The sequence below is a fragment of the Megascapheus bottae genome, chromosome 16 (assembly GCF_031878675.1).
Source record: "Megascapheus bottae isolate mThoBot1 chromosome 16, mThoBot2.hap1, whole genome shotgun sequence".
Classification (NCBI taxonomy): Eukaryota; Metazoa; Chordata; class Mammalia; order Rodentia; family Geomyidae; genus Megascapheus; species Megascapheus bottae.
This window is the reverse complement of record NC_143524.1, coordinates 41,071,832-41,083,321: the sequence shown is the minus strand read 5'-3', so window position 1 is coordinate 41,083,321 and position 11,490 is coordinate 41,071,832. Positions and strand designations below refer to the sequence as shown.

The 11,490-nt window shown below is 43.9% G+C and overlaps 1 protein-coding gene across 1 annotated transcript; it reads right to left on the bottom strand.

The window, feature by feature from the left end:
• Positions 1-314: 314 nt before the first annotated feature.
• Hpx (hemopexin) lies at positions 315-9,824 on the bottom strand. Its single transcript, XM_090348274.1, has 10 exons — positions 9,699-9,824; positions 9,498-9,556; positions 9,339-9,410; positions 8,899-9,020; positions 6,496-6,649; positions 5,421-5,633; positions 5,041-5,178; positions 1,057-1,187; positions 811-973; positions 315-698 (listed from the first exon to the last, which is right to left on the bottom strand). The coding sequence occupies exons 1-10, from the start codon at positions 9,779-9,781 to the stop codon at positions 439-441; spliced, it is 1,395 nt and encodes a 464-aa protein (XP_090204400.1). The 5' UTR covers positions 9,782-9,824; the 3' UTR covers positions 315-438.
• Positions 9,825-11,490: the final 1,666 nt, after the last annotated feature.

Sequence of the window (11,490 nt, the reverse complement as noted above, 5' to 3'; positions counted from 1 at the left end):
CTTCAGAACCTCAATAAAGGAAATTACAGGGAGGGGAGTACAGAAAGGGTGGGACAAAAGGTCAACAAATGCAGCAGTGGTACTCATTAGATGCTATGTTGAAAATAATCTGTACAATTTGTGGGTGGGAGGTGGAAGGAGAAAACTGGGAGAGAGGAAGGGAAGAAATGATGCTGTACAAAAAGAAATGTATTCATTACCTGACTTATGTAACTGTAACCCCTCTGTACATCACCTTTACAATGGAAGTTTATATATATATGTATATATATATATATATTAAAAAGAACCTCAATAAAGAAGTTACTCAAGTATTTCTATAAAGCATTTACTCAAGTAAACACTGTTTCACAACTGACGCCCCATGGTTCACAGGAAGAAGGATGGAGCTTTATTAGGAAGAAAGTGGAGTCAGGTCAAACTCTTGTTGGAGGCTGCTTACTGACTGCAGCCCAGTAGGCTTGATACTCTCTGGGGCTGGGGAAGGGTCTTAGCTGCAGTCAGTTTCTCCACATCACTGTAGCAGTATAAATTGGGGCCATGGATGAGGTATAAGCTGGGACCATTGGCAGAACATGATTTAGGGCTAAGGGACTTTTCCATGCACAAGGCCCCATCAACCTTCTCATGAGGCCACGAAAGCTCAGTCCACTTAGCTTGAACTCCTAACTTCAAATCCAGCCACCACAGCTGCCGTCCTGGAAATAAGAAACCATAAAATAGCTTCATGTCATAGCGATCTTGACTCAGCCCTTCTCATGCTCTGGTGGCAATCAATGCCACGGAGAAGTAACACCAAACGCCTCTCACCTGCCATGATGTAGAGTCGAGAAGAGCCAGGGCAGGTAAAGGCTGCATCCACAGTCTCAAGGCTGCTTCCATAGGGGCTCCCAATTTCCTTCTCCAGCCGTTTTGGATAACCACTGACTAGAATATAGCCTCCCTTGACCAGGAAAACATATACCTGAGTGCCCTAAAGGACAAAGAGCAGTTGTCAATATAGAGCTGGAGATTCTTGGCCCAGTTTTCATCTCAAGCCTTTTTCTGAACACATACCTGGATCAGATAGAGTTTGTCCTCCCAGGAAAAGGCAGCATCCACTGAAGAAGGACCATTGGGCCACTGATGAGCAATGGGCCAGCTATGCCACCCATCCTTGCTGGTATCCAGACGCCAATAGTGGGATCCTGTAGAATGTCAGAAGTGGTGCTAATTCTGGTACCAAAAGCCCACATACTAAAGATGTTATGATGACTCATGGGAAAGATAAAAAGTATCAGGGAGAAGAAGGAAGAGGAAACATGAGAAAAGGAAGTAGAGCGAGGGCCAGGAGTTTGGCCTAGTGGTAGAGTGCTTGCCTAGCATGCACAAAGCCCTGAGTTTGATTCCTCAGTACCATAGACACAGAAAAAAAAAAAAGAAAGCCAGAAGTGGTGCTGTGGTTCAAGTGGTAGAGCTCTAGCCTTGAGAAAGCCCAAGGACAGTGCTTAGCCCTGAGTTAAAGGTCCAGGACTGGAAAAAAAATTACTAAAGGAATTATCTAGCTATCCATTCACTCTTTTACTTCTCAGGCCCCTTCAATTGATCTTCTCTACTGAAAATGTTCTTTCCTCCAAACCTAATGGTTAATTCGCCTGACTGACTGCTCACCACTCCTTTCTTAAATCTGTCTGTCTGTCTTTCTCTCTCTCTCTCTTTCTCTCCCTCTCTCTCTCTCTCTCTCTCTCTCTCTCTCTCTCTCTCTCTCTCTCTCTCTCTCTCCCTCTCTCTCTCTCCCTCTCTCTTTCTCACACACACACACACACACACACACACACACACACACACACACACACACACTTGCTCTCACTCTCATCCCAGTGAGGGGCTTCAACTCAGGATCTGGACACTATCCTTTAGCTTTCTCAAGGCTGGTCTCTACCATTTAAACACAGATCCACTTTTGACTTTTTTTTGCCAGTCATGGGGCTTGAACTCAGTGCCTGAATACTGTCCTTGGACTTTTCTCAAGGCTAGAGCTCTACCACTTGAGCTACAGCACTACTTCCAGCTTTTTTCTATGTATGTGGTACCAAGGAATCGAACCCAGGTCTTCGTGCATACTAGGCAAAGCACTCTACCACTAGGCCAAACTCCCAGCCCCACTTTTGGCTTTTTTTGTTCATTAATTTTAGGTAAGATTCTCACAGACTTTCCTGTCTGTCTGGCTTCAAACTACCATCCTCAGATCTCAGCCTTTTGAGTAGCTAGGATTACATAGGATTACGAGTGTAAACCTTACTCCCCGCCATGCCCCCCCTCCCACTTCTCTTGTCAGTCCCAGGGCTTGAACTCAGGGCCTGAGTATTGTCTCCAGATTTTCCTATGTATGTGGTACCAAGAAATCAAGAACTGGTCTTCATGCATGCAAGGCGAGCATTCTACCTCTAGGCTAAACTCCTGGCCCAAGCCTTACACTCTTAGCTTTTTCATTCGTGGCTAGCACTCTACCACTTAAGGCACACCACTACCCAGCTTTTAGCTGGCCAAATACAGATGGAGTCTCACAGACTTTCTACCTGGGCTGACTTCAAATGGTAATCCTCCTATCTCAGCCTTCTGAATAGGTAGGATTATAGGCATAAGCCGATGGCACTCAGTTCTTATCTTGGTGACTTTCCAGATTTGTATTAGGCAGTTAGAATCCCTAATTTGAACTTTTCCACATGCCTCACTATATTGGTGATTATACCCACTCCTGGAGCTTTGAATATCACCTATAAGCTAAAGGCTTTTTGTTAAGTCTCCTCTTCTCTAACTGACCCTATGTTCAGGTTCAGGCTTAATGCTATTAGGCATCAAAACCTAACATGTCCAGACTGATTTTTACCTCAAACATGTATACACATGTACACATACACACAAACACTTCTTAATGTTTCCCAATTTTCGAAAAAGAAATCGTCAACCATCCCACTGTCTACTCTCCCAAAGACTCAGTTATTTCTTGAACCTTTCCTTTCTCGTCTCCACTATCACCATAGGCCGCTCTATCTAGTTTAAATTCCAGGACAGGTACAAAACAAACCAAAACAAAAAACTCATCTTTTCAGAACACTGATCCCTGGTCTTCTTTTTCACATTAACCTGTTTTTCATAACTCCTAATACCATATGAAAATGTTCTCTTTCTTCTTTCTTTGCTATTGTACTCTCTTCCCCCCCCCCCACCACCACTCTAGTGACTTTCTGAGGGCAGACATCCTGTCATGTCTCAGGGCCTAGGACGTACTTTTCTATGTTTTTATTATTTACCTTACTTTTGTATCTGATCATTCATATCAATGGCTCTCATGTGTCTAATAAATGTGTTCTCTTTACAAACTGGGGTATGTCAAGACAGGTCATGCCTGCTTTCCCTTCCTGCTGAACCTATCCTGTTCAGGCCTCCTAGTTTGAGAATAAGAGTTGTGTTTCTCTTTGTTCAGAGGAAGAAGTGACGAGTCTCCAAAGCCAATCTAGATTGACCAGCAACCACTTCAGCATGTTCTGGTATGAAAACATGGGGTCGAGCCATTCACTCTCCCTCTGGGAATCAGATCAGAACAGAATAGCTTTAGGAATTATCAGGAGGGTCTGAAGCTGAAAAATCATGAAGTAAAGAGAAAATGGAAAAAACACGATGGTCCCATGTGCCATCCAGAATTGTAAAGAACAGAGAGGGTAGAGGGGAAAGGAGGCAGATTTAAAGGAAGAGGCAGAGAACCAGCTTCATAATGAGCATTTTGGTGTTGCCACCAAAACCAAGTAGTCCTCACCTAGATATTTTTAGAAATATAATGGTGCTGTCCTCATGGTTGTATGCCCTCATAACAGCTATGGAAAATCTATGATGCTTTTCATCTAGGAGTCCAGCTGTGTCCTCTTTGTAGCCTTGTGGATTTGAAGCCCCATGATTTCTCCACAGCTGATTTTCTTTATATTTCAGTGTGAATAGTGTGCTACTGTTTCCTTGAGTTTCATTCTCTCTCTGCCTCTCTTTCTTTCTTTCTCTTTCTCCCACCCCCCACTGTTTACCCAGTGATTGCATGGTTCCACCATTACTGCATATTCACCTGATACTTACATGCTCTTATTATGTTACATGTTCTTAGTTTAGTTCTGTATTGTCATTATAAGTGTGTGTCATTCTAGTTACATATTTTCACTATAGTATACATTCCTGCTGAGGGTGGATGTATGTTTTCAGTAGAACTTGGCAATCATAATAGATCAGGTTTATCCTGGAGTTAAGGACAAAAAAAATTGTTTTCACTCCTCTCTGTTCTCGGTACTCACCCTACCTTCATATCTGATCATACATATATCTTAGTTTGAGTGTAATGAAGTTGATCATATCCTCTCTTGGAGATGGGAGAAACGATACATCACTACCTGCCTGACGAGTCTTAGAACATCCCTAGATTTCACTAGATGACTTAGTACCACAGGTCAAGGCAAGAGATGGGTGTGTCCATTGACATTCAGCGGAGGAAATGCCTTGAAGCCACCTCCCCAAAGTCAAGGGTATTCAGTGTTTCCTATCTGTTTCTCAGCAATGGAAACATGTCATCCAAGGCCCAGCTCTAGGAACTGGGCACCTGAGAAGAGATGGAGTTCTTGAAGATTCATTCAGGAAGAGCCCGAATATCCAGAAAAACAAGATCAAAGGGACACCAGGAGGCACAGACATGTAGGGACGAAGACACAGCATGAGTGAGCCAGAGGACTGACTCAGCAGCATACAGGGCAAGGAAGACATGAGGAATCACTGGAACTGAGAAGTCCACAGAAGGCATCGATGGCGTGGGAGTAGATGACCCTGGGAAGTGATCATGTGGATGAAGTGACAGGTCTGGGCAATGAGAGACAAAGTTGGAAAGCGTGCATCAGAGGAGGCATGGGTACAAACCTGTGAAAGTGGAAGACAGAGGGAGACAAAATAGAGGACATAGTATTGAAAACAGGATGCAAGTAAAAGAGGGAAGAGGACAGAAACTGAGGAGGTAGAAGGATCTCTCACCACTGAAGGCATACGCAGCACCATGGTTGTCTGACATCAGCGCAGTCAGGACCAGATTCGGGTTACAGCGAGTATACTCAAGACCATGGTGGGTGCTATTCACTTGGCCAGTTCTATTCCTGTGTCTGCTACCATGGCCTGTGGGAAGGAAAAGGAGAAAGAAACAGATCAGAAGACAGAGTGGAGGCTAAAGAGGAACAGATGGCTGGGGTTCGTCAGAGTGTGGATTTCCTCATAGAGGAAGAATGGAAAGAGTCAGAATGAAAATGAATCAGGGTAAAAGTCAATGTGTTACAATCGAGTTAACGTGACATCTGGGGCGCATGGAGTCCACAGGCTCAGGAAAGACAGATGAATTCCAGCAGGTGCCAGGGACTCACCTCTTCCTGGGCAGGACATGAAGTAATCTCGGGCATCCAGAGGGTACCTGGGAGGAACCTCTCCGGTGACAGGGTTGAAGCGCAGGAAGTTGTTGCCCTGGAAGCAGTAGTAGCGTTCAAGCCACCTCAGGGCAGCAGTGCAATTCCCAACAGCTGGCCAGGAACGTTCTTTTACGGTTTTTGTAGCCAAGTCCCAGAACCACTCGCGGTTACCTTTGTCCAATACATGAAAAACAAAACAAAACAAAACAAAAACCAACCATTTAGTGATGTTAGATTCTGACTGCAGTTAAGAAGAGTGACCCTCCAAACAAAAACTCAGCAGTAAGATACATATGATCAGCTCAACAATAGAGGGAGTCCAGAAAGTTCTCAAGGAAGGTGATTCTTAGACAGAAAGTTGAAGTACTAAGAAGACATACACGAGTGGGAAATGGAATTCTACAGAGGAGAGAGCCTAAAGTACAAGCAAATGGAGTAGATGGGGAATGACACCATTTTAGAAGCTTAGTGTTTAAGGCAAGGGAATGATAAAAGTCAAAATTGGAGAAGCAGGGCTGGGCATGGTGGCTCACACCTGTAATCCTAGCTACTCAGGAGGCTGAGATCTGAGAATCAAGGTTCAAAGGCAGCCTGGGCATAAAAGGACTGGAGACTCTTATCTCTAATTAACCCCTAGAAAATGGGATGTGGGGCTTGGCTCATGCAGCCTTGAGCTGAAGAGCTCAGGAACAGCACCCAGGCCAAGTTCAAGCCCCATGACCCACAAAAAGCAAACAAATAAACAAAAAACTGGAGAAGCAGGAGCGGTTTGACCATCATAAACTTTATGTGAAACCAAAGAGCATAGGTTTGTCCTAGGCTCACAGGAAACCATGGAGGAGGACTTTTCATCTAAGTGCCTTCATTAGAAGGATGCCCTCTCTTCCTCCTACCTGATGATGAGACCACAACTGTTTTCCCTGTTTTCCTTACTGAAACCCCAGCATGGCTACTCTCATCACTATTAGCATCATTACTCCTTTTCTTCTGTTTACTCCTTCTCCAGGCTCTAGGACTCTGGCTTCTAACTAACCTTGGAAGAAGAGGACGCCTTCATCATGACATTCTCCACGGTGACATTCCACAGCAGCATCCACTGGAAATGGGATTCCAGGAAATTCATCTTGGAGCAGCTTTGGATATCCATTCTGCTTCTCTTCAGGAGGATACACCCACACCTTGTCACCCTGCAGCCAAAAATACCCTCTTTTAAACTACCCTCTTAGATAGTGCCACTCTGCAATTACTTACAGTGTTTTTGACCTCTTGTTCTTATACAATATCCCTTGGCCTCCCCACCTCCTTTCAGTCTATCTATAGACAATGATGTGATATCTCTTGCACAATACATACTTGGAGTTTTACTGTGCAAACACAGTTACTATTACTATAACATGCATGTATCTGGCTTGTATATAACCAGATATTCCTGAGGCACACTTAATCTATTGATTTTGGTTATCATATAATCATTCATGCATTCATTGGTTCATTAAGTCATGCAGTCATTAAAGGAGCAATTACTAAATGACTATTACATGCCAAGTATTGAGAGGCACTATGGATTGAGGGGTGACTAGATCTCCTGTATAGAAGCAGAAACAATTTCTACCATCAGAGCCATGTATCCACCCACATGATCTAAAACAAAACAAAACATGCAAAGAGCGTTGGGAATCCAGGGGAGATACCTAAGTCTGCCTGGGAAAGCCACCAAAGGATTCACTGTGAAGAGGAAGAATTTGGCCCAAGAACTGAAAAATGAATGGGCAATGAAAAACGTCTGGGACAGGGGGGTATGGGGGGGAGGGTAATGGGTACCAAGACATGTGAAAGGGTATCAATGTATGTGAATTAATGCACCTTCTATCTGGCAAATATCATGTAACCCTTTTACTAATTACAATAAAAAATAAATAAATAAAAAAAAAAGAAAATGTCTGGGACAGAAAAGTGAAGACAGCAGTATATACAGCCCCCAAATGGGAAAGCATAGTAAGCCCAGAGAACTTTATGTAATCATATGACTAGCACACAATGAACATAGCAGGGGAGGAGACAGCCAAGGACCAGAGCCTTGAAAGCCCTGTAAACATGGTTTGCAGTAGACAGCACATAGTGGTGCCTTTGACACAATAAAAAGCATGGGAGGAACATGATTTGCAAGGACAATGTTAAATTTACTTTGGGGGATGCTGAGTCTCAGATACCTGTGAAAAATCTCAGTCAGGGATTTCTGCCAGGAAATTGGAAATAAATATCTGAGTCTCAAGAAAGGAGCCCAGATCTGGTGTTTGGGTTGAGATCACCCAGGGAGGGTGTGTGGAATGCATTGCTAAGCAACATTTGGGGAATCATTGAGGATGAACACCTGAAAAGAGAGAGCAAGAAGGATGTAGAAGCTGGAAATCAGGGCAACTCCAACCACACATGGCACATTAGGAGACTGTTCTCCTTCCTCTAAGGAGATGCAGCATGTGCCATGGCACTTGACTTAGTGAACACAGAAGTCAATATTTCATCTTTCACCTACTCCTTTAGCCAGGTGTTGGCAAGAGCTTGTCCTACATATGAAGAGGATTTGGTATGGTATGTGGAAGCCAAGGGAAGAAACAGATGTAAAAAAAGATGGCCTACTGTGTTAGGTATAACAGAGCCAGCTAGACTAGGCACAGGAGAAGGAAGCTTGGTATATATCAGAAAGAACCCTGTTGTAGTTTGAATGTGTCCCCCAAAGATCATTTGTTGCAAACTTTATCCTTAATGCAACAGAATTGTTGGGTAGAGCCAATGAAGAGGTGATTACATCATCATGAATGGGTTAACTGCATCCTTGTATTAATGTGACAACAAGAGTGAGGGCTGGGAGTTTGGCCTAATGGTAGAGTACTTGCCTAGCATGCACGAAGACCCACCCAGGTTGGATTCCTCGGTACCACATACATAGAAAAAAAAAAGCTGGAAGTGGTGCTGAGGCTCAAGTGGTAGAGCTCTAGCCTTGAGAAAGTCTAAGGACAGTGCTCAGGCCCTGAGCTCAAGCCCAGGACTGACCAAAAACAAAACAAAACAAAATAAAACAAAAGAGTGAGTTAGTTATCACAAGAGTAGGTTGCTATGAAAGTGAGTGTAAACTGTTTATGTTCTCTTGCTCTAGCCTTGTCTTGCCTTGGTGCTGCCTTTCCAACCATGCTCTATCATAGCAAGAAGTCCTTTGCCAGATGCCAATTCCATGCTCTTAGATTTCACAGACTCCAGAGCCATGAACCAAATAAATTACTGCTCATTTGAATCATCTTGTCTGAGGCATTCTATTACAGCAACAGAAAAATCTACTAAGACAAGCTCCGAGCCAGAGAAACCTGAGAGAAGGTCACAGATTGATTCCAGGTTGATTCCAGTTCTTTGTGGACACACTCTGCCCTTGGCCTAGCAGTACCTTGATCAGAAATACACTGTTGAGACTCCGACGGAATGCAGCATCCACAGAGCTAGTAGAATCCTTCCATCTTTCTGTGATCAACTCCCGGACCCATTTGTGACCTTTCCACACGAATTCACCTTTAAAAAAAAAATCCAGATTCACTGAGAGACCCATAACAAAATTTTGTGTGACTGAAATAGTTACAGAGAAGCTGCAGGTGAAATCCATGGATATTTCCTGCGTCTTCACACTAACGGAGACTCTGAAGAGGAATATATCCGAGGCCTGCAGAGCTCCTCCTAGATATTTTTGTGTATTTTCTGTTGTTTGAGATAAGGTCTTGTCATGTAGCCCAGGCTGGCCTTGAACTTATGATCCTCCTGCCTCAGTCTCCCCCATCCCTCTAATATGCTGGAATTACAGACATGTGCTACCAAGCCCAAACTCCCTCCTACCTTTGAAAAACAGCATGGTCCCGTTGCCATCCAAGGTGGTAGCATCAAGGCTCCAGCCATCAGAGCATCGTTCTAGGGTAGAGGTAAGGAATTAACAAGGTGAAAATCCAGGAAGATGATAAAACACAGAGACATACTTGGTAGGAATTGGAGCCTCACCGCTCACATCTGGGTCTGGTTTGGTTCCAGTTCCTTCTTCGGCAACGTCCCCCTGGGCACTAGCGATAGAGAGAACAGATAGATACCCGGGGTCCACTGTGACCCAGATCTCTTCCTTAGCTCTTGACCCAACCCTAAAGCCTGGTCCATGAATCCAACCCCAGACCACAATCCTCTATTCCTTGTCCCAGCTTTACTCACGTTGGAAGAGGGCTGGCAATTGCCAGAGACCAGCACAGGCCTAACAAGGCCAGCACAGTGGGTACTCTCAGTGTCCCAGCCATGCTGAGGTAGAGAAGCCACAGGACAGTTTTGGACAGCAGGGACTCAATTTATATAGAGTTGGTGGCAGCACCACCCCCACTTCCAACCCTACTGGGAATAAGCTGTGTCCCAGGACTGTGCTAATATTGGTTGATTGCATCACCACCAATAAGGTCAAGGTCTGAATAAAACTGACTCCAGGAATCCCTCTTCCCGGCAGTAGCCCCCATCCCCCTGCAGCAACCCCCACCCCCCCTGCAGCCAGGACAAGCCCAAGCTTGCAGTTGTTGTGACTCTCACCACACACTGGTAAATGAATCTGGGTGCCCTTAAACCTAGGAAGGGAGTAGAGTAAGGATTGCCATCCAATGGTTAAGTTTACTTCTACAGTGGAGAGGTGAGATTCTAGTTCACTAGAATCTGTGTGTGTCAACTAAAGCTCTCAGGCAACTAAAGAAACAAATACTTACATGTGCTTAGCAACCACACACTGACAAACTTACTCTTAAATACTCAAGAGAATAGCTTTCCTTAAGTTCCAGCCACTAGGGGTTTTCTGGCTATCCTAAGCCTTTTCAGCTTTATCTCTGAATACTAGTTGAGGGGTCAGTGATGTCACACCATTGCCAAATGTCCTAGCCTCAGTCCCTACTGGTAAAGAATGTCGCAAAAATGCCTGGAAGGCAAAGGCTGACCATAATGAGGCAGAAGAGGAGGTGTCTCTCCAATAGGGGGTATTTCCATTACTAGTAATTAGTCCTTCTTGGTAGTTTCTACCTTAGGGGAGCAATACTTTATTTACCCATCATAGAACAAATATAATTATAATGAAGTTTTCACAATATTTACAGCTGAATTTTGTCTTAAATGTTGCCTTCTCAATACACATTTTCCTGACCAGTTTATCCAGTCATTTCAGACTCTTTCCATATTTTTGTTATGTTATATGCTAAAACTTGAAATCATTTCAACAGTCTGCCTTAAGTTGTGCTTATTTGTTTTGTTGGCAATTGAACCCAGGGCCTTGTACATGCTAGGCAAATGTTCTACCAATGAGACACATTCTCAGCTTTGTTTTATAATTCTATGTTTTGGTTTATTTGTTTTGCTTGTCTTGTTTATCTTTTTTTTTTCAGTCCATCTTGGGACTTGAACTCTGAGCCTGGGCACTGTCCCTGAGCTCTTCAGCTCAAGGCTACCACCCTACCTCTTGAGCCACAGTGCCACTTCTGGTTTTCTGGTGGTTAACTGGAGATAAGAGTCTCACAGACTTTAATGCCCAGGCTGGCTTTGATCCTCAGATCTCAGCCTCCTGAGTAGCTAGGATTACAGCCACCACACCTGGCTTCTTACCTTTCTATCCCATTCTATTTACAATATAGTTAGGTATAAAGTAGCATCTAGTTGCTCACTAGTGAATGAAAAATATATCTCAAATGCTGACTAGTGTTGCTATTGTTGCATCCTAAATCCTGACAATGAAAATTAAATGACATTTTTTTTTTGCCAGTTCTAGGCCTGAACTCAGGGCTTGAGTACTATCCTTGAGTTCTTGGACTTTCTCAAATCTAGAGTTCTACCACTTGAGCCACAGCACACTTCTGGCTTTTTCTGTGAATATGGTATTGATGACTCAAACTCAGGTCTTTGTGCATGCTAGGCAAGCACTCTTCCAGTAGGCAGAACTGCCAGCCCCTAAATGACTTTTTTTAAGGTAAGCAGACTGTTA